Below are 23,991 nucleotides of genomic sequence, written 5' to 3'. Positions count from 1 at the left end.
TCATACATTTAATCTATTTCCAATATCATGTCATCTGAAAAACATCAAAAATAAAGGAAATCTTAAAACTTGAGATCTGTAAGAGATTCAAGAGCTGCAAGTCACTCTCATAATAACACTGTACATGTCTTCAATTCCTCTATCACTCTGTGTATAACATTAATGTCATTTATCACAATATTGACTGAAATGCTAATATAGAAATGCACATGCATATGTGTAGAGAAATTGAAGAAGAGCATGAAACTCACAGAATCAGAAGTCAGAACAGAGGAGATAAAGATAGAAGAAACAGAAGAAGAAGAAGATGCAGAACTAAATAAATGACAGCAGAAGTTACTCAGAGCTGAACACTTATAACTCAGTGTATACACAACCTTTCTCACAGAGAAGGAAGAGAAAGTGACAGAAGAAGCTTGAGAGTAGAAGAGAATAGTCTCAGCAGCATTGTCATCTTTGATGAGAATGATCTCTGACACTGAAGCAACTAAGAATCATTATTAGTGTATGAAAATCACAAAAGCAGAAATAACAATTACTGAATGAATATTCACTGGTCTTAGAATTGTACACATAATTACAACACATACAAGGCTTCTTAGAAAGAGAGAGAGAGACATAGAGAAATACAGAAAGCAGAATACAGTGTGTGAACAGCTCATTCTCACAATGACATTTCAGACAAGATGTACAAGTCTCACACTTATAAGTGTAAAAGAGTATGACATCTGTATTTCTGTTTCTGAAAACACAGATATCTTTTATCTGCATCATGAAGTCAGATAACAGATGTTAGAGAATAGACTGATATGAATCTATCATTCTGAAGAAATTTATCAGAGCAGATATTCTCACAATATTGAACTTTATAGTTGTAAAAAGCTTCTTAATATCTGTGAATGTCATAACTTCATACACAGTAAAACTTATAATAATTTTCTCTAAGAACAGAAAAATCAGTATCAGATTGAAAAGATGAAAAGATAAAGACTTATAATCTCAACACTGTTAAGAAGAGAAGTGATTCTCTGATATAAATGAATAATTATCTTATCATGAATATTTAAAATGAATATAATAATCAGTGTCTGTGACTGAGCTTTAGATAGTTATATTATACACAGTCTTCATATAATAAATCATTCTGAGAGTCAGTAAGAAGGGTGAAAGTGTACACACTGAGAGATGTGATTTATTAAGTCTATACAACATCTTCTTGAAACAGGGAGAGCTGATAACAAAAGCAGAGATGATAAAACCAGAAGTAACAGAAGTGAGAATCACAGAAACAGAGATAGTGAAAGCGGGAGAATCAGACACAGAGGCAGGTGTAGAAGATTGAGAGAGAGCAGCAGAGAAAGAAACAGAGAGAGCAGAAGAAGATATAAGAGACTCAGTTATATATAATATAAGCAATTTCTTCATTATCACATTCTTCAAGTTCTCAATCAATGATTTAATATTGAGTTCACTATCATCAGTAGACTGACCGTGTGACCGTGTCTGGGACCAGGACCAGATTTTTTGATAGTCTCATTACCAATTCGACTGATCCCATTACACGCTTTTAACATTAGATAGTAGTCCTATACTGTCCCAGTGGGACTTACTGTCTACTCTTGTCACATTTTTCAAATGAGACCATGATTTCCACTTCTCATTTTAAATTATTTTTATTGCTTTAAATGACTTTAAATCTCATTTGAGTGTTATCAAAAAGCGTTACTTTTTAAAAAATTAAAAATAGTCTAAAAAAAACCTTAAAATGTCTAAAAATAGTAACTTTATGCCAAGAATGGGACTAAATGAGATCAAATGAGACCACTTTCTCATTTTTTTCAAGTCATGGTTTCATTTTAAGATCTGATATATAGTCACTTTACCTGTTTTTTTGATAGTCAGTCTCAGCAGGATTCACGCCAAGAAATGTATGAGACCAGATCAAATGAGATCAAATGTGAAATTCATGATCCCGGCGGCCAGTCTAATCATCAGTGAATGCAGATCTGTCAATATATGAAGATTCTATATGAATAAAAACAAACATATCAGTATCTGCATTTATGCAAAATCATGCCAGAAAACACAATCAGAAACTCACTGAGAAGAGAAATAGTCAAGAGTGTATGAGAAGATGAAGAGAGTGTATAAGAAGATGAAGAAGATGTGCTATTCATGATAGTATGTTCTGATAATTATTAGAAGATAAACAAGTTCTGATCATGTATATTTCACAATATATTACACTTACTGCTAATAAACTGCTCAGTATGAGCACTACAATGACACTTGTTATGAAAATGAAGAGTCATTGTCAGAAATGTGTATAATATGATAGATGAACAGATGAAAAGAGTTGAACAGAAGAAGAAATAGAAATCTTAAATGAGATAGTAATATTTAATAATGATGATAATGAAGAAGATAATTGAAGAATGAGAAAAGTTAGTGAATAAGTGATATAATATAGTGAAAGTTTCTTTGTAAGAGTGTATGCAGAATGCTAGCTGAATCAGAGATAGGTCACATAACTGTGAAATACTAGTGATGAGCTAATCTGCATGAAGCTAGAGCATACAATATGATCACATGGGCGTGACTGAATCTGATGAGGAAGGATGTGGTTTGAAAGAATGTATAACTGTCAGATAATAACACAGCCACTTCTGAACTACTAGCATATGCATATGAATGTAAAGAGGCCATAGCAGCTGCTAATTAAATTAGTGTACAATATTACAATATATAAGAAGCCGGCGTACGCCTGTAATCATACGCTGGCTTAAGCAACCTTTGAATCACATATTAATTATATTCAGTTATATGAATATAACAGCTTCTGTAAGATAATTAATTATATTCTTAATCAGAGATAGAGAGTAGTGACTCTTTATAATCTTGAAGTTCAGATTATAATAGTTTATATATAATCTGAGATCTTTATTCTTCTTTTTTATAAATATCATAGAGACTTTTACAGAGATCTGTAAAGATGAAATAAAGTCATTCTTCAGATTCTTCTTTATATAAGCTTACAGAGCTTCTGTTTTATAATAAGAGAACTTATAGATTAATTTTTAGAAGAGTTTCTACTCTTCTATTAAATCTATTATCAGATTCTTCTTATAGTGAGATAAAAGTATAGCTATCTTAACTGAACTGAATATTACTGTAAGATCTCAGTATTTCTCTGATATCTGAAGCTCAGTTTTCATAACTATGAAGTTCTCAGACATTTATAAAGTTATTCTATAGATAAGCTTATCTTCTCTAATTAACTTTACAGTATTAATTAATTCTATCTCTGTAAGTAAGTCTATTAACACTGATTGAAAATATAAACTTAACTCATAGATAGCTATGTGTGAATTATATTTTTAAAGTTATACAAGTTTTAAATACATGTTATCTATAATATTTATAATAATTATAGTTTTTATAAATCTTCTTCAAGTTTCAGAAAGATCTTGTAATTCAAAAATAACTTTTATAAGTCTCTTAACTCTCAGATCTGAGTTCTTATACTCTGTTTATTATAAGAGTAGATTCTCAGTTTTTATCACTTAACTTATTTACTTTATAAGCTTTAAAAATACTACAGTGATCTGAGATTCTGAGTTTATTAATATTTTTCAGACTTATAGAGTAGTAGTACTATGAAACAGTCTCTTCTTATAAGTATACATTTTCATTGAGAAAATAACAGATTCAGATATCAGCTTTAAAACTCTTAAAAAGACTGTTGCTTACTCTGTCTGTGACTGCCCCGGTGGCTGAATGGTTAATACGGCCACCTGGTAGCGCCTTAGCATGGGAAACCAAGGCGTGTGAGTTCAAAACCCGCAGGGAATACATTAAATCTGGAACTCAAGCACCTCAGGTTTCTAATAAATACAGAGGTGTATAAATCACTTCAACAAATTACTCTATGTTTCTGAAATGAGAAGTTATTATCACATGTATTTAATTGTCATTTCTTTGTATTTTCTATGTTCTTGTTATCTTAACATGATCTCAACACCTGTATTTTCTTCTGTATAATCAACACTTGACCTGTATTTAACATCACGCAAGAACTCATCATAAGCTCCGCTTGCATATGAGTATAATGAAAGAATAATAATAATAATAATAATAATCTGTCTGTGACTTCTCAAATTTCTATTTTAATTTATTTAGATAGTATGTACAGAGATATTCTGATTTTAAATAGATAAAGTAAAAACTCTTTTTCTTAATCTCTCTATTATATACTCTATTTATAGAAGCTTATAAAGCTCTCTCTCTCTACTCAGTAGTCAGATATGAATCTCTCTGTATTTTATTATTTTTTCTTAGTAAATCTGTTCTCTGTTATTCTAACTCTTATAGAACTGATTAATAATTTACTCTTTATAAATCTATAATTCTTATAGTAATCTGTAAGTAATGAATAAGAGTTATCAATTTCTTCAGAGTTATAAACTTAAAGTTTTATTTAATAAGCTTATTCTGTATATCTTTATGTAAGAATAAGTGCTCGCAGGCGATTATTCGGGTGTTTGCAGCTTGGCATGATATGTACTGTTAACTACTAGAAGTATTCACAGTAGAAAGATAAAATATAGAGATTAAATATATAATAGCATTCAAGCTGAGTTGTGAATAGTATTCATGAACTTCAGTCTATATAGTTGTGTGTAGTCAAGAGCCGCTAACTCTATTAATTATATAAGAGATAGAAATAGAGATAAAGAATCTGTGAGAAGCAGAATTTCTTACATATCTCTCTCTCTCTAAGGCTTTGTTCACAAAGTCTTTCACTGAGTGACTTCATAGAATCAGCTCAGCACTGCAGTGATACTCACTAAAAATCCTTCATATCTATAAAAAATCTCAGTGAGGAAAAATCCCTTATTACTGTGAAGAAAAAAGAGTTTGTCACTCAGTTTCTTATTTCATAAGATTCTTTATAATCTACAGATTCTTCTCTGATTATCACACAGATTCATCTCACATCTTTTATATAGAAGAGTTCTGATTGACTCTTAACTATTTTCATAAGATTCTTATGTGATTATTATATAGATTCATCTTATAGATGAATCACTTTCTGTGAGATTATTCTCATCAAAGAGAAACATTCATAAGTTAATCTTTCACTTATTCTTATAAATCATTGTTCTTTGACACTGTAGAATTGTGAGGAATTTTTCATTCTTTCATCAACTCTGTAGAATTGTAGAATCAAGATGTTCACAGTCTACAATCACTCTTTATAATCACATAGAAAGATTCAGATCTGTAATTCATAATCACTCTTGTTTACTAGAGTAATCTGACTGTTTCACAGAATCACTCACAGTGTAAGTAAACCTCTCTAGAGTAGTATAAATATCTCAGATCTGTCTGTAAAATCTCATCTTCTTTTCTCTTTTTCTGTAACAGCTCTTATTCTTATAAACTGTGAGTATTCTCATTCATCTGTGAAGTGTTTTCATTCAGATAATAGAGAGAGAGTGTTTCTGACAATGTCTGTATATTAATTCAAGAATTTCTCAAGAATAAAAATTTTTCAATTTCAATATCTTCATAACAATGTCTGACTACTGCCAAGCTTCTCATGAGTGTTCTCACAACTTCTCTGATTGCTTTTTATCAGCTGATGAAGCAGAGATATCACTGTTTACAATCACATCTTCACTTCTCTCAGTCTCATCACTGTACTTGATCTTCAGGTCAGTGATCAATTCTCTGTCTTTCTCAGACTAGTTTCTGACTTCAAGCAGTGTAGTCTTCTTCTTTGCTGTAAGTCTTCTCATAAGTAATTCCTTACAGATTCTAACTGACAGTTCTTGCAAAGCTCTCTGTATTGTCAGTGTCTTCTGTGACTTCACAGATCTACAATCATCTCTTCTCTGCTCACACAATCTCTGATCAGGTATATGTGAATATGTCTAGATTCTCTATCAATGATTCTCACACTGCAGTGCATTTTCACAATTTCATTGTCAATAAGAGATAAGTTTTCAAGTACTCATAAAATCTAAATAATCAAGATAATGCAAATATCATGAATTCATGACAGAAGTTGATCTGAACAGATGAGCTCTCTCTTCATATCTCAATTATTTTCAGACTGAATACTTCAGCACAACTGAGAAAGTAGATATAGCTTCATAAGAAATATCTAATCACACACACAGATAATCAGTCTTCAAGACTCTGCTATAACTATATATACTCTGATGTTCAGCTTCTCTGAAGTCTGTGCATTTCTGACAGTCTTTACATTAAATACAACAATTATCTGTACTGCAGATATGATGCTTTCTACTTCTTTGAAGAGAAAAATTAATAATTGTAAGAGAGATTGAGTATCACAGATATTAAGAATATGAATTTGAGTTTTCTTTATTTTTTCTTTATTAATCTTCAAATTGTGTTCACAGCTCTGTTTATTTTCTTATTTTTTAGTTTTAATGAGAATATAATTTCTTCTTTTCTTACATACACTGCAGACTGTTCATCTCAGTAGAAACTTATTATCTTATAGACTAGAATTTATAAATAACAGTGTTAATATCTTTATCATAATCAGGTTCTTAGTAAAGATTATATTATTCTGACTTATCAGAATTCACAGTATGAAAGTTATATCTCAGCTTTCACAGATATCTTATCTGCTTAGATGATTCTTAAGTGAACTCATTTATCTTATCAGAATACTCTTATCACTGAATCTTGAATTAGAGCTCATAATCTTATTTCTCTGAGTTAATAATCTCTTTGACCTGATATTCTCTTTCACTCTCTAGTACTTTACAGATAGAGTGATGAGTCACAGAATTCTCTTCTGAGAATTTCTTATATTTACAGAGTAAAGAGATATAAAAAATATTATACATCTATAACTCAGATAACAGTTTTAATCTATAGAACTGTGAGCTAACTTTCTTTATAATCTTACAAGACTCTGTCTACAAGAGATTCAGCTTCTTACTAGATCTCTGTATAATGATGTTTTCTAGACTCAGTCAGACTCTATCATCTTTCTTAAAACTCTTTATAATATGCTTGAAGTCATAGTATCTCTTCTGATACTCTTGAGTCTTTCTCAAGAATTCACAGACTTTCTTCTAGATATTCTGAATTCTCTCAGCCTGTTCACAGACATCATCACACTCTATAGTATACTCTCACAGATTTATCAAGATTATTCATGAATAAGTCTTAGTGAGCATCTCAAAGAGGATTTTATCTGTACTGACATGTTTTAAGTTATTGTATATAAACTCTGTAAGTGATAATCAATGCACTCACTATCACTCAGTCATTCTGATTATAATTGACAAAGTATCACAGATACTGTTTCAATATACTCATCAGGCATTCTATCTGATTATCTGTCTGTTAATGAAAAGTCATGCTTAGATCTCATGAGATCTTCAGTATAGTTATCAGATTAGATCAGAACTCTTCTGTAAAGATTGATTCTCTATCTGAGATAATGTTTACAGATAATTCATGCAACTGAATCATATCACAGACAAAGATATAAGTTAAATTCTTTGACTTCAAGTTCTTACAGATGAGTATAAAGTGTGTCATCTTAATGAAGTAATTCACTATCATCAGCACACTGTCAAAGCAGGCATCATATATGTTCTTACTTTCAGAGAGACTCACAAGAGCATTTATTTCTAGCTGTTTCTAAGATTTCTACAGAATGAATAGAGAAGTAAGTTCTTTATATAATCTGAATCACACTATCTGTGAACTCTGATAAATAGTATAAGAATTCACTATCTTCTTCACAAGTTCTCACATCTTCAGTCAGAAGTATTTTCTTATGAGTAACTTATAAGTTCTAGTGTCTATAAAATGACTCACTAGAGAAGAGTCATGATACCTTTTAATAAGTTCTATATATAGAAACTTATTTACAGATATATAAATCTGACTCTCTCTCTGCAAGAGATTATTTAAGTCTCTTTAATTCTTTATTTCTGCAGAATTGATCTCTGTCATGAGCAGTTTTTAAATATACTGAGTATATTCATTCTTCAGTTGCAGTTCAGACAATCTGAATAGAAGATCTTATAAAAACTTATACTCTGTTTTCTCTTACATCAGATCTTTCACAGCACTTCTCAAAGCTCACAAATTCTTCAGATTATAGATACTCTCTTCAAGAATTCTCACAGAGATTCTCAGAGTATTAACTCTCAGTGTTATAGAGAGTAGTTACACAGGCTTCTTCTCTCTCTCTTCTCTCTTCTCTTATGAGAAATTGAGAGACTCTTCAGTCAATCTCTTTACAACACTCAGTTCAAGCATTCTATAAAGCTTTTCTGTCTTCTCTAGTCTCTCTATATCTGTTATTCTGACCTTCTTAACATAGTCTGATCTGTGAGAGAGTTCATTCACTGAGTTCTTAGTTCTCTTAATATATTCTATCTTGAATCAGAACTCACTCAGTCTCTGAGCTCAGTGAATCTGTCACTGTGAGAGTTTCTTAATTGAAGTAAACTATTACAAGCTATCATAATCAATTCTAACAGTAATCACTATTATAAGACTCTCAAAGTAGTGATATCAGTGATAGAAGAATTTCACTATTATAAGAAGCTTCTGATTATAAATGTTATAGTTAATCTCTGCAGATTGCATCTTTCATAAGAAAAAGATTACTGAAACTCAGTTCTTATTTAACTGTAGTTACAAGACTATTTCTGAAATTGCAAAGAAGAAGACATCTATCTTTAATCTGATTAAGAGTAAGAGATCAAAGTGAAATAGTATCACTGTATCTGTGAATATCTATTTCAATCTTATAAAGACTCTGTGAGCTTCTGAAGTAAGAAAGTTCTTACAGTTCTTTCTTCTCAACAATCTTTTCATTCTCTATTCACAGAATGACTTCTTCTTATTTTCACTCTTCAGCATGTCTATAAGAGCTAAGAAGATTCTCATGAATATAAAGATAAATTATCTATAGAAATTCACAAAGCTTAGAAAGATCTGAATCTTATAAATACTAGTTAACTCTGATTATAATAGAATAGTCTCAATCTGTGAAGATTTCATCTGAATATCATCTGCAGTGATTACATATTCTAGGAAATTAATTCAGTGAGTACTAAAGTTGTACTTTATAAGCTTAATATACAGTTCTATCTTATCTAAGACCTTCAATACACTTTATACATGCTCAGTATGTTCTTTCTTCTTCACAGAGTACATCATCATATTATTCAGATATATTATCACAAAGATATTCAGATATACATAAAGTGTTTTATTAATGAAAGACTGAAATATCATAGAAGTATTAGTCAGATCAAAAGACATCACTAGATATTTAAACAATCTTAGTACAGTTCTAAAGACAGTCTTTCATTCATTCTCAGATTATATTCACAGCTGTGTATATACATTAATCACATTCAGTTATATGAATATGACAGCTTCTATAAGACAGTTAATTATATTCTCAATCAGAGATAGAGAGTAGTAGCTCTTTATTATCTTAAAGTTCAGATTATAATAATCTATATATAATCTGAGATCTTTATTCTTCTTCTTTACAAATATCACAGAGACTTCTGCAGAGATCTGTGAAGATCAGATAAAGTTATTCTTCAGATTCTTCTTTACTTAGATCTGTAAGATCTCTGTCTCATAATGAAAGAGCTTATAGATTGATTCTCAGAAGAGTTTCTACTCTTCTATCAAATCTATTATCAGATTCTTCTTACAGTGAGAGAAAAGCTCAGCTGTCTTTACTGAGCTGAATATCTCTGCAAGATCTCAGTATTTCTCTGATATCTGAAGCTCAGTTTTCATGATCACAAGATTCTCAGACACTTATAAAGTTATTATATAGATAAGCTTATCTTCTCTAATTAACTCTGCAGTATCAACTAATTCTATCTCTGTAAGTAAGTCTGTCAACACTGATCAGAAGTATAAACCTGACTCATAGACAGCTATGTACAGATTGTGTCTTTGAAGTTATACAAGTTTTAAGTACATATCATCTGTGATATTTACAATAATCACAGTTTTTACAAATCTTCTTCAGATTTCAGAGAGATCTTGTAATTCAAAGATAATTCTCATAAGTCTCTCAGCTCTCAGATCTGAGTTCTCATACTCTGCTTATTATAAGAGTAAATTCTCAGTCTTCATCTTTCAGCTTATACACTTTGCAAGCTTTAGAGATATTACAGTGACCTGAGATTCTGAGTTCATCAATGCTTCTTATACTTATAGAGCAGCAGCACTGCAGTACAGTCTCTCTCTATAAGTAAGTATTTTCATTAAGAAAGTAACAGATTCAGATATTAACTTCAAGACTCTTAAGAAGACTGTTACTGACTCTGTTCACAACTTCTCAAATTCTTATTTTAATTTATTCAGACAGTTTGTGTGAAGATGTTCTGATTTAGAACAGATAAAGCAGAGTTTCTTTTTCTTAATCTTTCTGTTATACACTCTGTTCACAGAAGCTTATAAAGCTCTCTCTCTCTACTCAGTAGTCAGATATGAATCTCTCTGTGTCTTATTATCTTTTTCTGATAAATCTGTTCTCTGTTGTTCTGACTCTTATAGAACTAATCAGTGATTCACTCTTCACAGATCTGTGACTCTCACAGTGATCTGTAAGCAGTGAATAAGAGTCATCAGTTTCTTCAGAATCAAGAGCTTAGAGTCTTACTCAATGAGCTTGTTCTACATATCTTTATTCAGCTTCTTTATAAATATCATCATTCAGATCTTGTTTCAGAGCTCTGTTTTCACAGATTTCAATTCATATTATAATTTTATAAAGTATCATGAGTAGTCTTTATCAGATTTCTTATCTCTTTTTCTAATATTGATGATTACAGCTCAGATATTCTCTGTTCAGCTCACAGAGTTCTTTAACTTATTCTCTAGATAGGTCTTGAGAACAGATCAGTGAGATCTCTTATAATTATTCTCTAGATAATTCAGTCAGTTCTTGACTTCAGTGTAATAGAGATCTATTATTATATAGATAACAGCTTCTTCATCTTTTATATCACATAACCAGGCTTATAAGTTAATTTTAAATACAAACTCATAAAAGCTTTTATAGATTGTGATTTAATAAGTGGTCTTAAGTAATTACAGCTTAAGAAAGTTTCTTTTCAGTTTATAGATGTCTCTGAAGATCATATCTAGAGACTCAGTTCAAGAGTGTTTACAGACAGTAAGCATTTCTTGTAGAAAAATAGCTTGATTCTGTAAGAGATACTCAAGAATGTTCTTCACTGAGATTGATTCATTCATGAGTTTAGAGAGTTTCTCTATCACAGATATAGAGAATGATGTTCTGTAAGTAATTGATAAGTTCTCTGAGACTTCTTTTACAGAGATTATTCATAATTCAGATGACTGCTTCTGAGTGTCTGCAGTAGAGTTCACAGAAATTGAAGTATACAAGTTTCTAGTTCTTTCAGTCATAATAGACAGTTACTGACTGACTGAGCTTGAAATATAAGAATAAGTGCTCACAGACAATTATTCAGATGTTTGCAGCTTAGTATAATATATACTGTTAACTACTAGAAGTATTCACAGTAGAAAGATAAAATGTAGAAATCAAATGTATAATAGCATTCAAGCTGAGTTATGAATAGTATTCATGAACTTCAGTCTATATAGTTGTGTGTAGCCAAGGGCCGCTAGCCCTATTGATTATATGAGAGATAGAAATAGAGGTAAAGAATCCGTGAGAAGCGGGATTTCTTACACTTTATTTAATCTCTTTATAAATATCATCATTCTGATCTTATTTCAGAGCTCTGTTTTCACAGATCTCAGTTCATATTATAATTTTATAAAGTACTGTGAGTAGTCTTTATTAGATTTCTTATCTCTTTTTCTAATATTAATGATTATAGTTCAGATGTTCTCTATTCAGCTTATAAAGTTTCTTAACTTATTCTCTAAATAGATCTTGAGAATAGATTAGTAGAATCTCTTATAATTATTCTCTAAATAATTCAGTCAGTTCTTGACTTTAATATAATAAAGATCTATTACTATATAAATAATAGCTTCTTCATCTTTTATATTACACAGTCAGACTTATAAGTTAATTTTAAATACAAACTTATAAAAGCTTTTATAGATTATAATTCAGTAGATAATCTTAAGTAATTACAGCTTAAGAAAGTTTCTTTTTAATTCACAGATATCTCTGAAGATTATATCTAGAGACTTAGTTTAAGAGTGTTTACAGATAGTAAGTTTTTCTTATAGAAAAATAGTCTAGTTCTGTAAAAGATACTCAAGAATATTCTTTACTAAGATTGATTTATTTATAAGTTTAAAGAGTTTCTCTGTTATAGATATAGAGAATAATATTCTATAAGTAATTAATAAGTTCTCTGAGACTTCTTTTATAAGAATTATTCATGATTCAGATAACTGCTTCTGAGTGTCTGTAGTAAAGTTTACAGAGATTAAAGTATATAAGTTTCTAGTTCTTTCAGTTATAATGAGCAGTTGCTGACTGACAGAGTTTAAAATATAAGAATAAGTACTTACAGATGATTATTCAGATATTTACAGCTTGATATAATATATACTGATAGCTACTAGAAGTATTTACAGTAGAAAGATAAATATAGAGATTAAATATATAATAGTATTTAAGCTGAGTTATGAATAGTATTCATGAACTTCAGTCTATATAGTTATGTATAGTCAAGGGCTGCTAACTCTATTGATTACATGAGAGATAAAAATAGAGGTAAAGAATTCATAAGAAGCGGGATTTCTTACACTCTATATTTCTGAGATGAAAAGTTATTATTATATGTATTTAATTGTCACTTCTTTCTATTTTCTATGTTCTTATTATCTTGATATAATCTTAACACCTGTATTTTCTTCTGTATAATTAACACTTGACCTGTATTTAATATCATGTAAGAACTCATTATAAGCTTCGCTTGTATATAAGTATAATAAAAGAATAATAATAATAATAATAATAATACTAGAAACATTCTGAGAATTAAATGTTATCAGATAAATAATATAATCTCTGACTATATATATTTATAATTAAAGAATAATAATAATAATATTCAGTTATTTTTACTAACTTTAATTACTCAGTCTACAAGCAGATTTTTTACTATAAAATCTAATATAACTTGATTTTAAGAATGAGTATAAAGAGTAAAGCTTATTCTGTTAAATTGACTGATTCAATCACAGACATTTATTCTCTATTTTCAGATTGAGTAAAAGATACTTTTTCTACTCTTTTAAATCTAGTTATTATCAAAACTCAACTTTATTAAAGTTATAAATATTCTCCGATAAAATCTTATACTTTTTAATAATATTTTTCACTTTTTTTAACTACTTTTATATAATTTCTGAGTAGAGTTTATTCTGTTAAACTAACTGATTTAATCACAGTTATTCATTCTCTATTTTCAAACTGAATAAGAGATGTTTTTTCTGCTTTTTCAGATTTAATTATTATTAAAACTGATAAGATAACTCTTATAAAAAACTTAACTTTATCAAAGTTATAGATATTCTTTGATAAAATTTCATACTTTTTAATGATATTTTTCATCACTTTTAACTACTTTTATATGATTTCTGAGTTTTTATATCAGACTCTTTGATAATCATATTCATATATCAGCTTGATAGTAAGTATAGAATAGAGTTTAATAAAGCAGGTAAGTTAATTAATTTCTATAATATCAGATAAGCTTGTTTCAGAGATTTTAAGTCACTAATTAATTATATTTTATACATGTGAAATTTGAGAGAGTAGTTCTCACTTATTTATAAATATTACTTATTGAACTAAAGTTTCTTTTTCAGTAAAAGTCAGCTTTTAATTCTTTTGTTGAGAATTTGTATACATAGTTCAGCTATGTAATTAGTAGAATAGACTGAATAAAGAAATATTATATATCTTAACAATAGTTTACAAACTAGAAATTTGCTCAGTTTTATAAGTATTAATAACTAAAAGAAGTCTTTCTTATTAATAAAAGACTTAATCTTTTATTTTTATAAATATATTAAATATTTAGTAAATGAGATTAATTGAGATTAGACTGACTATATAATTATATCTGAGATCAGAATTAGAATATTTAATAGTCTTATTATTAATTTAATTAATCTCATTATATAATTTTAAAATTAAATAGTAATTTCATATTATCTTAGTAAGACTTACTATTTACTCTTATTACATTTTTTAAATAAGATTATAATTTTCACTTCTCAATTTAAATTCATTTTATTACTTTAAATGACTTTAGATCTTATTTAAGTATTATCAAAAATTATTACTTTTTAAAAAATTAAAAATATTTTAAAAAGAATCTTAAAATGTCTAAAAAGAGTAACTTTATACTAAGAATAAGACTAAATGAAATTAAATGAAATCACTTTCTTATTTTTTCTAAGTCATAGTTTCATTTTGAGATCTGATAAATAGTCACTTTGCATGTTTTTTTGATGATTAGTCCCAGCAGGATTCACACCAAGAAATGTATGGGACCAGATCAAATGGGACCAAATATGAAATTCATGGTCCCGGCGGCCAGTCTAATTGGGATAGAAGGGTGTTTCATTAGGTGTTTGTTCCGTTAAGTGGTGAATTACGTTATAAGAAAAATTATTACTATAAAAGATAATTGCACAGTCTCTCTATTATTTTTCAATTAATGAGCAAACTGAAAAGAAAGTTTTGAAAGCTGATATTGAAAACTGTAAATAAGGTTAATTATCAGTAGAATTAGCTACGCAGTGTAATATTACTATTCAATAAGATATTAATAGTATTATCTCATAAAGTATGTACTGTATATGCCCCTATACATGCATGGGACTAGGTATCTTGACACTACATAACTACAGGCTCAAAGCAGGATAAAGACAACAGCAAGAGTGTACGGTACATGTAATAGGTGCCGGCAGGCTACCACCTATACTCAAGTTTAGAAGGATGGTCCACCCACAACTTCCATGAACGGAGGTTCTAAGATAGTTCGTAAGGTGGGTTTCGCCGACGCCTCTGGAGCGACCAGGGTACGTAGCTTTCCTCGGATTGTATTCATGGGAGTTCACGATATATCATGAGGGCGCAGAGTTGCGTTACTTTTACAAGGAGAGCGATACCGAAGCTAAACACCTCAACCGTCAACGAAAACATGTTCCAAACTCGCATCCACCTTGGGCAATAATTCCGAGAGTTTATTGGGGTCTCGCATTATAGCCGGAATATCTTCCCTCGAGCTTACTAGGCGCTACGCTATCCGTTAGCTAAGTGCATCAAATTTGGTATCTCGTGTACTTAGAAATGAGCCCATACCTGTCGCACTTCATCATATTTCTCTTCCTTTGCCTGATACTCCCGAATTACTTCCCGCGTTTCAAAATCGACATATATTCTAGTATCCCTTAGGCGAACCAGTACATTATCTAACCGCATGAAAAACCGGGACAAAAGGAGTAGGCGAGAAGGCATGACACGTATCTTGCACGATAACATGGCAATACCATTATCCGCCAGCTCATCTTCATATAGCATAACTTCGTCGAAAAAGAGGATGGGATCTGGTCGTTTTAGGAGTTCAATGGGAATCGGGGATGATGAATTTTCGAATGGTTTTCCGCCTGGAGAAAGTGTCCCTTTATAATTTGTGCTATAGGACCAATCAAATGGTTTGACTACCTCTTTAATCCCTTGATGACTGTTTTCTCTAAGCAAGGAAAAGCGAACAATTTAGCGTCTGAGTCAACATCGCATCATTTTACAGACTTCATATTTTTGTCGGTATTCACCTGCTCTGCTGCCACTCCTTTGAATAAGCCACTTTCAGCATAGTCTCCCCACTTTTGTCGACACGGTCCAAGGCATCAAAAGCGTTGAAATCTAGTTTCCATCCCGAGGGCTGGTGCTCGATTGTGACGTGGTTGTCGCCAAATATCATCTCTGGAGGTGCAATGCCAAGTTTCGTAGTCATCTCATCGATTGGGCCGGCTTTGAGTATTGGTAGTTTTTGGGTAGTTATTTTGAAGCCATGTCTTGTAATCGAATTGTCCCTGGGGGTAGTGGCAGAGGGAAACTGCGTATCCTGGTGTGCGTCGTTGGAGGCCATTATGGGATGCGCCGGAGGCAGTGTGTTCGTCAATGTACCCAAAGTTTGATTGTGGTGACCAACTAGTCAGTTAGTTGTGTATCACCGACCAAGGCTAAAGCATATATGAGAGCCCAAAAAAAGTTCAATGCTTTAATTTGGCTGTACTCGACTGCAAATATTTCCGCATTGTTGCTTCAAGACGATCCATCCATAATAGATTGTTCTTCACGCAGGGTTTGTAATTTGGTTGGATCTGCCCGCAGAACGCCAAGAAAGCCAGGGACTATCGGATTAATATTGATCCGGAGTTGCTGTGGTGACCGTTGGCCCTATTACGGAGTAAATAAAGACGGAGGTGGCCTTGATGAATGTCAAATTCCTCCAACCTGCATTGCACAGCAGATATACGGATTAACCAGGAACAGAGACCATTTTATTTTCACTCTGAGGAGAGCTTTTAATTTATCTCCCTTCTTCAAATACCTCATATTGCTTCCACCTTCCACCACAAATGTCGAAGACCCTCGAAGCTCGGTTTGAGCATCTCTCCGTCAATGATGAGAATGAACCTCTCAGCAACAGCACATACTACCAGAAACAAAAAGTAAATTTCCTGATACACATACACACATATATATATATACATATAATCAATGCTATGAGAATACTTGTCTAATACCACAAGAAGGGCCCACACACAGCCTCAACTTCAGCGACACAGCTTACCAGCAACCCAAACCGCTCAAATTTGCTAAAATATGCTCTTCAAAATAGCAATGGCTCCTCTCCCCGCAAACCCCAAGGAACAGTCAATCTGGTATCTTCCTCCTATAACTCCACTGAAGAAAGTACAGCGGTCAGCCGGACTTCCATCCCGTTCTACGAGCAGCCAAGCGCCCCAAAGAAATTCCACCTGGGAATGTTCGAAATTGGAAAACCTCTCGGGAAGGGCAAGTTTGGTCGAGTATACCTTGCTAGAGAACGATCAACTGGCTTCGTTTGTGCTCTGAAAGTCTTGCACAAGAGCGAGCTGGTCCAGGGCAAAGTCGAGAAGCAATTACGACGAGAAATCGAAATCCAAAGCAATCTGAGACATCCCAATATATTACGCTTATATGGTCATTTCCATGATAGTAAACGGGTGTTTCTGATTCTCGAGTTTGCAGGCAATGGAGAACTGTACAAACACCTGAGAAAGGAAAACCGATTCCCAGAGTGGAAGGCTGCGCAATATATCGCCCAGATGGCTGCTGCATTGAAATACCTGCACAAAAAGCACGTCATGCACCGTGATATCAAGCCAGAGAACATCCTTGTGGGCATCCATGGCGAAATCAAGATAAGCGACTTTGGCTGGAGCGTACATGCTCCAAATAACAGAAGAAATACCATGTGCGGCACTTTGGACTACCTGCCTCCGGAAATGCTTAGGCCTGGGTTACAGGACAATTATTATAACGAGAAAATCGATCTATGGAGCTTAGGTGTGCTTACGTACGAGTTCCTGGTTGGCGAGGCCCCGTTTGAAGACACGCCAATTATGACACGGCGGCGGATTGCTAGGGGTGAGATGAAAGTGCCGTCGTTTGTGAGCGCGGAGGCTAGGGATCTTATCAAGAAGGTTGGTTGGTCTGGCATGCATTCTGCTAATTGGAAGTTTCTTTATTGGCCTCACTAACCTTCAAATAGTTATTGGTTCTTGACCCAGAACAGCGAATTCCTCTGGACGAAGTTCAGCAGCATCCCTGGATCATTAAACATTGCGTCAAAGGCGAGAGGGCAGCGAAGCGAAGCTCAGGCAACAAAAGTTATAGAGAGTAGATTTGCCTGCCTGTAACCTTGTGTGTTTTGAACATTTCTAGCATGGGTTTAGTAGTGGGTGCTATCGTTTATCGAGCGGGTGTATGGAGTATGGTTGATTGTCCATTTTGCTTAACTTTGGAGTACAGGATCGGACACATGGCAATGATTGCACATGGATCATTGTTTTTGGGGCTACAGTAGCTTCTTTCAAGTTTTCGATCGTTTCGTCAGTTAATTGAGTGGTCTATCAGAGTATCAAAGAATGAATCATTCCAAAATAAAAACGCCGCTCTCCCCTGCCAGACGGTCTAGTTCAAACAGTCGTACCGATACCCATATAATGTACTGTACATATGTATGATAATAAAAAAACGAAAAAAAAGGGGGAAATTCCAGAAAACACCCTACAAATTTCTTTCTCTTTTCCTTTCTTATCGATAAATCTCATCGAAAGGGCGGGTATCTCGGAAACAGCTATCCCAAACCTCATCCACGACCTGTCTCGCGTGCTCCGCATCCTTACAAGCCGGCCGCGCCATGACTGACAAGGCAGCACGTCGCCGCACACACTCCTGATGCTGTTGAGTTAGTTTCCATTGGCCGCGGCGGAAGAACTCTCGGGCCCATCTACATTCTCCGCTTAATGAGCTTGCCCGGATCTACACGAACCAACAAACGGTTAGACTATGTTTTAATATCTGATATCTTGAATGAGAATCTTGGGAGATCGGACATGGAGAATGATAAGAGGCGAAATATAAACGAACCTCAGTGCAAGCAGCGTGTCTCAAATTGTCTGTCCAGTTCAACTTGAACCGTAAATGATCGTAGGCATGCATCATCTCATGTGCCATTGTATCCTCTAGATGTCCCTGGTCCTTCATTGCATTTGCGCATATCCGGATACCGTACTCCGGGTCGAAGCCGCCGGCTTGTCGTTGCGTGCAGCGTCGGCAATGGATGTTGTGGCTAGATATATCGCCGCCCAGTTGCTTTATGTTATCTTGGAGAAAGCGGATGATGGGACCTGGATGAAAATGAGATACAGTGTAAGCACTGAACAACGATGGAAAGTAATGGGGACAGGCACACGCAAAGTTTCCGCAGTTTACAGCAGAGACAAACATACTGTATTTTATAAGATAATCACGCTGATCCTCACAGCGTTTACAATCAATTTCTTCATTTCGGATATCCCGCGCAAGTAAAAATTGATCCTTTCCCTCTTCCGTCATTTTACCTGTCAGAATCGAGAACATGTTCTTCATTTGGGTCCAAGTGTCATCCCCTGGTGTGTAGCCAGTGTCTGTAGGTGGCGCCGGGGTGCTAGTCCCGGCACCTGATGAGTTCGTATCCGCCATTTGCTGCACAGTATAAATTTATCGACCTGCCGTGGACCTGCTCTACACCTGGTGATGTCAATAAAGAATTCCTAGCCGGAATATCATACGTGAAGGCGTAATGAGATCTGCCCGAGAACGGTGAGGGACGGCAGAACATCTGCCTTTCAGAAACTCGAGAATAAAATACAGTTAAATTATACCAAGGCAAATTAATGGAGACGATAAACTATCCCGGCGCCCTATGATGGGACCCACGGACAACGACCAGTAGGTGTTTTATTTGCACCCGGGATCCTGGATTCGTTTTCAGAACCTCCCTCTTCTCCTGGAAGGGGCCCTCATGGATATGAGAGTCCGACTTCCAGGCGAGGAGAATCAACTACCGACGGTGACAATACCGGCAAGATGAAGGGCCACAGAGCATTCACGATTGTGATTAAATTGGGTGCGTACCTTTTTGAAACAGACAAGCCAGTTGGTATAGCTGTCCTTATTTTTCTCGACTAAGCAACTAATTTTTATTGTTTTAAATGAAAAGGGACGAGTTCAATCGTTGACGAAATTACCCATGAACCCATTCTGTCCATTTTAACACTTATCGTCGAGACCACAGCAAAACTCCTAAGAGATGGGCACCGAGTCATCATTGTCTCTTCAGGTGCTGTCGGGGTTGGATTGCGTAGGATGGATGTTGACACTCGGCCAACACATCTTCCTCGAATACAGGTTCGCATCACAGCAGTATATACTAATACTCAAACGAACCAGTAGCTGTTAACATCGGCTAACCTTAGCTCTAGGCTTTGGCGGCTGTTGGACAATGCAGACTGATGAGTCTATGGGATAGTTTGTTCGCCCATCTGCGACAACCCGTGGCTCAGATTTTGTTGACGAGGAATGACATTGCGGACGTGAGTGCGTCCCGTTGGCATACAATACAACAGGGACCAGGAAACTGGACGATTACGAAGTCTGACCGTGGTAATATATAATACAGACAACCCAATATCGCAATGCGCAAAATACCCTTACGGAGCTCTTGAATATGGGAGTGGTTCCGATTGTGAATGAAAATGATACTTTGGCGGTTTCGGTAGGTGGTGTTATGATCGACACTGGATGGATGGAGGGGAATTACCACAACGGAATGCTTATTTTTGACGTAACCCTGACTAGGAAATTAAATTCGGTGACAATGACACGTTATCTGCCATCACCGCTGGTATGGTTGGAGCAGATTATCTGTTCTTAATGACGGATGTCGACGGCTTATACACATCGAATCCCCGCACCAACCCGGACGCACAGGTAATTGAGGTGGTGTCGGACATCTCCAGCCTCACAGCCGACGTATCTTCCGCAGGCTCTTCATTGGGAACAGGCGGGATGAGCACGAAAATAGTCGCGGCACGCCTAGCAACAAGTGCTGGTGTCACGACCATAATAACCCGTAGCTCACAGCCAGGCAACGTCCTAGCAATCATCAGACACCTCCAACATAACACACAGAACTGGTCATCAACAACACCCACCATAAATGAAAAGCCCGTCTCTCCACCAACATCAACACCTCCATCTCCATCCTTAGCAAAAGCAACGTTGCCAGCACATACTCGCTTCATCCCCTCGACCACCCCGATCCACTCCCGCTCATTCTGGCTTTTGCACGGACTCTCCCCCCACGGCACTGTCTACATTGATGCAGGTGCCTACGCCGCCATCTTAAACAAAGCCGGCCTGCTCCCCGCAGGCGTCGTAGGCGTTGAGGGTCACTTCGGCCAGCAAGAAGCCGTGCGGATCGTCGTCGTCGAGCGACGCTCAACCTCCGCCGCTGCCCTCAACGGCGATTTCCCGCTTCAAGGCGCGTCACCGCGGGAAGTCGGGCGGGCGTTGGTGAATTACGGCAGCAATGAGATTGCGCGCATCAAGGGCCTGCGGAGTACACAGATCCTACCCGTGCTCGGGTATGCGGACAGCGAGTATGTGGCGCTGAGGCAGAATATTGCGTTCTTCGGAATGTCGGAAAGGGCAAGTCGGCCTACAACGCCTGCGCTGGAAGATGAGTTCCGGGTTCTCAGTGGGGCGTCCCCGCGGGCGGTTTGATTTTGTTATTTCTCTTCTCCTTGTTGACGTGGGGCTGGAGTTTGGGTTGGTTAGAAGATCCCCCCCTTTTTTTTTCATTCCCGATGCTTTCAACATACATTCACGTAGAAAATAGGGGCTGCGTTGGCACTGGGTGGAGGTGGAGGTTGAAGTCGCCCATGTCTTTCCTTTCCCCAGCATATTAAATTATTCCCCATAAAAATTCTTTTGGGATATATGCCAGGTAACCGATAGCACAACTGGACGTCCAACCCTAACAATGGACATAAAATATGGGAGGAGTCTTTTTATCTTTTTACTTTTTGTGTTGCTAAGTAGTATTCCATATAGCTCACTATCTATCTATCCACGATATAAATTTAGAATCAAATCATTCGTTCAAATAGAGCATATAAATCGCTTGTGCTAAAACAACATGCACTAAATAATACATTAACTGACTGAACAAAGGCATGATTTTCTTTAAGGAAGGGATGGAAGGGGAATAGGCTAGAAATCACAAAATATACAACATAACGGTTTCCGCCCCTTGAGATTTCATATCTCAAATCAAACGAACTCCTCATACGTCAATGTTACCTATCTAGGATAACGTAAGGCATAAACCATAAACCATAACACAACCATAACCAAGGGCTGCCTGGTCAAACTAAAGAGAAAACAGACGAGGAAAGAAAAACTAAGGAAAGAGAGAAACCAATAAAGGCAGGAGAAGCAAAAGAAGTGGATCCCATGTCCGATGTTAATCTTTCCACCTGTTCAAGAATTTCTGCATATCGTCCTCAACTGGCGCAGGCGCTGCCTATTTGACGCCACGAACACGAACCAAACACATCAGCAACAAGAACAGAGAACTACTGAGAAATGTGTATAGATATTCAATTAGGATCACCCACCGTATTCTCAATACTAGACACCTTGAACGTCGCTTTCACAGCAATCGTCATCTGGATAGTAGGCGTGGGTAAGAAGGTCGTTGCAATCTGAAAGGAACTTGGAGGAAATAACGGAGGAGCACCCCTGAGGGATATTTTTGTCGGGGGCTGCGTGGGCATCGGCGCATAGCGCGTTAACCCCGTTTGCTCCGCATAAGGTAAACCTGCCTGTCGCTTGCGCAGTTCATTGCCGTGAATGGGCGGGCTGTCCGTAGTTCCGGAGATGGCCTGGATTCCATCTAGCAATCTGGCTGGCAAGCTGCCAGTCATGCCTGAGAGGGTGAAGCGCGCGGAGTGGACGAGGTCAAGACCGTCGGGGTTGTTTATGACCATTTGGAGGAAACTGTCGGGGGATTTATAGACTGGTTAGTTGGGGTTCATACGTTTATATAAATTGAAACCGTTTATGTGCGGTGTGAAGGGCATTATTCACTATGCATTGGGCTCGTTTCCGCCAATTTCAAGAGCGATGGGCGCTGATATTGAGTTCCCTTCGCCAAAATTTCTGTCTTTCGCTATGTGCATTAATTGGTCCTATGTTATAAGAAGGTAATAGGGTTAGAAAATAAGAAGAAAAAGAAGAACTGAATTTAACAAGTCAGGAAATATAGCATCCATCCATACAAAGGAATCTTCGTCGTTCCCGCCAGCGCAAAGGAAAATATCAAATCGCACAGCATCGGGAATTTCAGAGCTATTCCCTACTTGTTGCCATTCCACGTTCAGAGTGTCCCCGGCTTTCAGGATAGTTCCAGCAACCGGTGCTGTAAACTCAATTGCGGCGGAGGCGGAAAGGACAAGCTGGGCGAGTGGCAGAAGTATCCGAGGCCTCATTATTGGAGTGAAACGCTGTATACTAACTTACAGGAGAAACGAGGGAAAAGAGAGTAAAGTTGCAGACTTGAAAAAGGGTTAATCGAAGTCTTTTTGCAGCTGAGAATGGCAATTGAGTGGTCTATGCCATCTTGACAAATATGCTGGTCAGTTAGGTGGAAGGAAGGTCAAGCAAGAGAAGAGAGAAGAGGAGAGAGACATCTGATGTCATCATCAAACTGTATCAGAACCATACCGGAAAAACGTAGACTTAACATACGACCGGATTATGGTTGTTCCGCTGTGCCAGTCAGCGACACCATTGCTGAACTTTATTATTATTATTATTATTCTTCCATTATACTCATATGCAAGCGGAGCTTATGATGAGTCCTTGCGTGATGTTAAATACAGGCCAAGTGTTGGTTATACAGGAGGAAATACAGGTGTTGAGACCATGCCAAGATAACAAGAACATAGGAAATACAAAGGAGTGACAATTAGATACATGCGATAATAACTTCCCAGCCCAGGAACATAGAGTGATTTTATTGAAGCAATTTGTACACCTCTGTATTTATTAGGAACCTGAGGTGCTTGAGTTCTGGATTTAATGTATCCCCTGCGGGTTTCGAACCCACACACCTTGGTTTCCCATGCCAAGGCGCTACCAGGTGGCCGCATTAACCATTCGGCCACTGAGGCACCATTGCTGAACTGTAAAGCTTAATATAATAATGAAATCACTGTGAAATCATTGTAAACAAGTTATAAATAGAAAAAGATCATTATTATATTAATAATATCACTGATTTCTATCTCTTTAACTACTAACTTAAAAAAAAAAATATC

At 35.5% G+C, this 23,991-nt stretch overlaps 5 protein-coding genes and 1 pseudogene across 6 annotated transcripts; 2 read left to right on the top strand and 4 right to left on the bottom strand.

The window, feature by feature from the left end:
- Positions 1-14,777: 14,777 nt before the first annotated feature.
- On the bottom strand, positions 14,778-16,368 carry BDCG_00284 (TipA protein). The gene is made up of 3 exons (XM_045415802.1): positions 15,844-16,368; positions 15,371-15,761; positions 14,778-15,305 (listed from the first exon to the last, which is right to left on the bottom strand). The coding sequence occupies exons 1-3, from the start codon at positions 16,158-16,160 to the stop codon at positions 15,192-15,194; spliced, it is 822 nt and encodes a 273-aa protein (XP_045271662.1). The 5' UTR covers positions 16,161-16,368; the 3' UTR covers positions 14,778-15,191.
- A 144-nt stretch (positions 16,369-16,512) lies between these two features.
- On the top strand, positions 16,513-18,854 carry BDCG_00283 (AUR protein kinase). The gene is made up of 3 exons (XM_045415801.1): positions 16,513-16,746; positions 16,831-17,763; positions 17,832-18,854. The coding sequence occupies exons 1-3, from the start codon at positions 16,654-16,656 to the stop codon at positions 17,961-17,963; spliced, it is 1,158 nt and encodes a 385-aa protein (XP_045271661.1). The 5' UTR covers positions 16,513-16,653; the 3' UTR covers positions 17,964-18,854.
- BDCG_00282 (mitochondrial inner membrane protease ATP23) lies at positions 17,910-19,560 on the bottom strand. The gene is made up of 3 exons (XM_045415800.1): positions 19,075-19,560; positions 18,713-18,972; positions 17,910-18,604 (listed from the first exon to the last, which is right to left on the bottom strand). Exons 1-3 carry the CDS (start codon positions 19,304-19,306, stop codon positions 18,377-18,379), a joined length of 720 nt encoding a protein of 239 aa, XP_045271660.1. The 5' UTR covers positions 19,307-19,560; the 3' UTR covers positions 17,910-18,376.
- On the top strand, positions 19,313-21,838 carry BDCG_00281 (glutamate 5-kinase). Its single transcript, XM_045415799.1, has 5 exons — positions 19,313-19,733; positions 19,827-20,014; positions 20,089-20,199; positions 20,286-20,381; positions 20,465-21,838. Exons 1-5 carry the CDS (start codon positions 19,694-19,696, stop codon positions 21,389-21,391), a joined length of 1,362 nt encoding a protein of 453 aa, XP_045271659.1. The 5' UTR covers positions 19,313-19,693; the 3' UTR covers positions 21,392-21,838.
- On the bottom strand, positions 21,601-23,364 carry BDCG_00280 (beta-1,6-glucan boisynthesis protein). The gene is made up of 4 exons (XM_045415798.1): positions 22,951-23,364; positions 22,760-22,860; positions 22,288-22,669; positions 21,601-22,193 (listed from the first exon to the last, which is right to left on the bottom strand). The coding sequence occupies exons 1-4, from the start codon at positions 23,158-23,160 to the stop codon at positions 22,134-22,136; spliced, it is 753 nt and encodes a 250-aa protein (XP_045271658.1). The 5' UTR covers positions 23,161-23,364; the 3' UTR covers positions 21,601-22,133.
- Positions 23,365-23,755: 391 nt separating this feature from the next.
- Positions 23,756-23,844, bottom strand: BDCG_16093 (annotated as a pseudogene). The gene has a single exon. The product of its transcript is annotated as a tRNA-OTHER (tRNA).
- Positions 23,845-23,991: the final 147 nt, after the last annotated feature.

The sequence above is a fragment of the Blastomyces dermatitidis genome (assembly GCF_000003525.1).
Source record: "Blastomyces dermatitidis ER-3 genomic scaffold supercont1.1, whole genome shotgun sequence".
In the NCBI taxonomy this organism is placed as follows: Eukaryota; Fungi; Ascomycota; class Eurotiomycetes; order Onygenales; family Ajellomycetaceae; genus Blastomyces; species Blastomyces dermatitidis.
This window is presented reverse-complemented; position numbering and strand designations above follow the sequence as displayed.

Excerpts from the sequence above, each read along its gene's own strand:
- BDCG_00280 (XM_045415798.1), bottom strand. The coding sequence starts at position 23,160 with ATGAGGCCTCGGATACTTCTGCCACTCGCCCAGCTTGTCCTTTCCGCC. Across the intron at positions 22,670-22,759 it reads GGAAACGAGCCCAATGCATA|TTTCCTCCAAATGGTCATAA; the intron begins GTGAATAATGCC and ends ATCCCCCGACAG. Across the intron at positions 22,194-22,287 it reads TGTCTAGTATTGAGAATACG|GCAGCGCCTGCGCCAGTTGA; the intron begins GTGGGTGATCCT and ends GGCGTCAAATAG.
- BDCG_00282 (XM_045415800.1), bottom strand. The coding sequence starts at position 19,306 with ATGGCGGATACGAACTCATCAGGTGCCGGGACTAGCACCCCGGCGCCA. Across the intron at positions 18,973-19,074 it reads TGATTATCTTATAAAATACA|GTCCCATCATCCGCTTTCTC; the intron begins GTATGTTTGTCT and ends ATTTTCATCCAG. Across the intron at positions 18,605-18,712 it reads GACACGCTGCTTGCACTGAG|ATCCGGGCAAGCTCATTAAG; the intron begins GTTCGTTTATAT and ends TGGTTCGTGTAG.
- BDCG_00284 (XM_045415802.1), bottom strand. The coding sequence starts at position 16,160 with ATGGCCTCCAACGACGCACACCAGGATACGCAGTTTCCCTCTGCCACT. Across the intron at positions 15,762-15,843 it reads AAGGAGTGGCAGCAGAGCAG|AGAAAACAGTCATCAAGGGA; the intron begins GTGAATACCGAC and ends TTCCTTGCTTAG. Across the intron at positions 15,306-15,370 it reads AATATGATGAAGTGCGACAG|CGCCTAGTAAGCTCGAGGGA; the intron begins GTATGGGCTCAT and ends CGGATAGCGTAG.
- BDCG_00283 (XM_045415801.1), top strand. The coding sequence starts at position 16,654 with ATGTCGAAGACCCTCGAAGCTCGGTTTGAGCATCTCTCCGTCAATGAT. Across the intron at positions 16,747-16,830 it reads CATACTACCAGAAACAAAAA|GGCCCACACACAGCCTCAAC; the intron begins GTAAATTTCCTG and ends TACCACAAGAAG. Across the intron at positions 17,764-17,831 it reads CTAGGGATCTTATCAAGAAG|TTATTGGTTCTTGACCCAGA; the intron begins GTTGGTTGGTCT and ends ACCTTCAAATAG.
- BDCG_00281 (XM_045415799.1), top strand. The coding sequence starts at position 19,694 with ATGAAGGGCCACAGAGCATTCACGATTGTGATTAAATTGG. Across the intron at positions 19,734-19,826 it reads CACGATTGTGATTAAATTGG|GGACGAGTTCAATCGTTGAC; the intron begins GTGCGTACCTTT and ends TTAAATGAAAAG. Across the intron at positions 20,200-20,285 it reads CGAGGAATGACATTGCGGAC|ACAACCCAATATCGCAATGC; the intron begins GTGAGTGCGTCC and ends TATATAATACAG.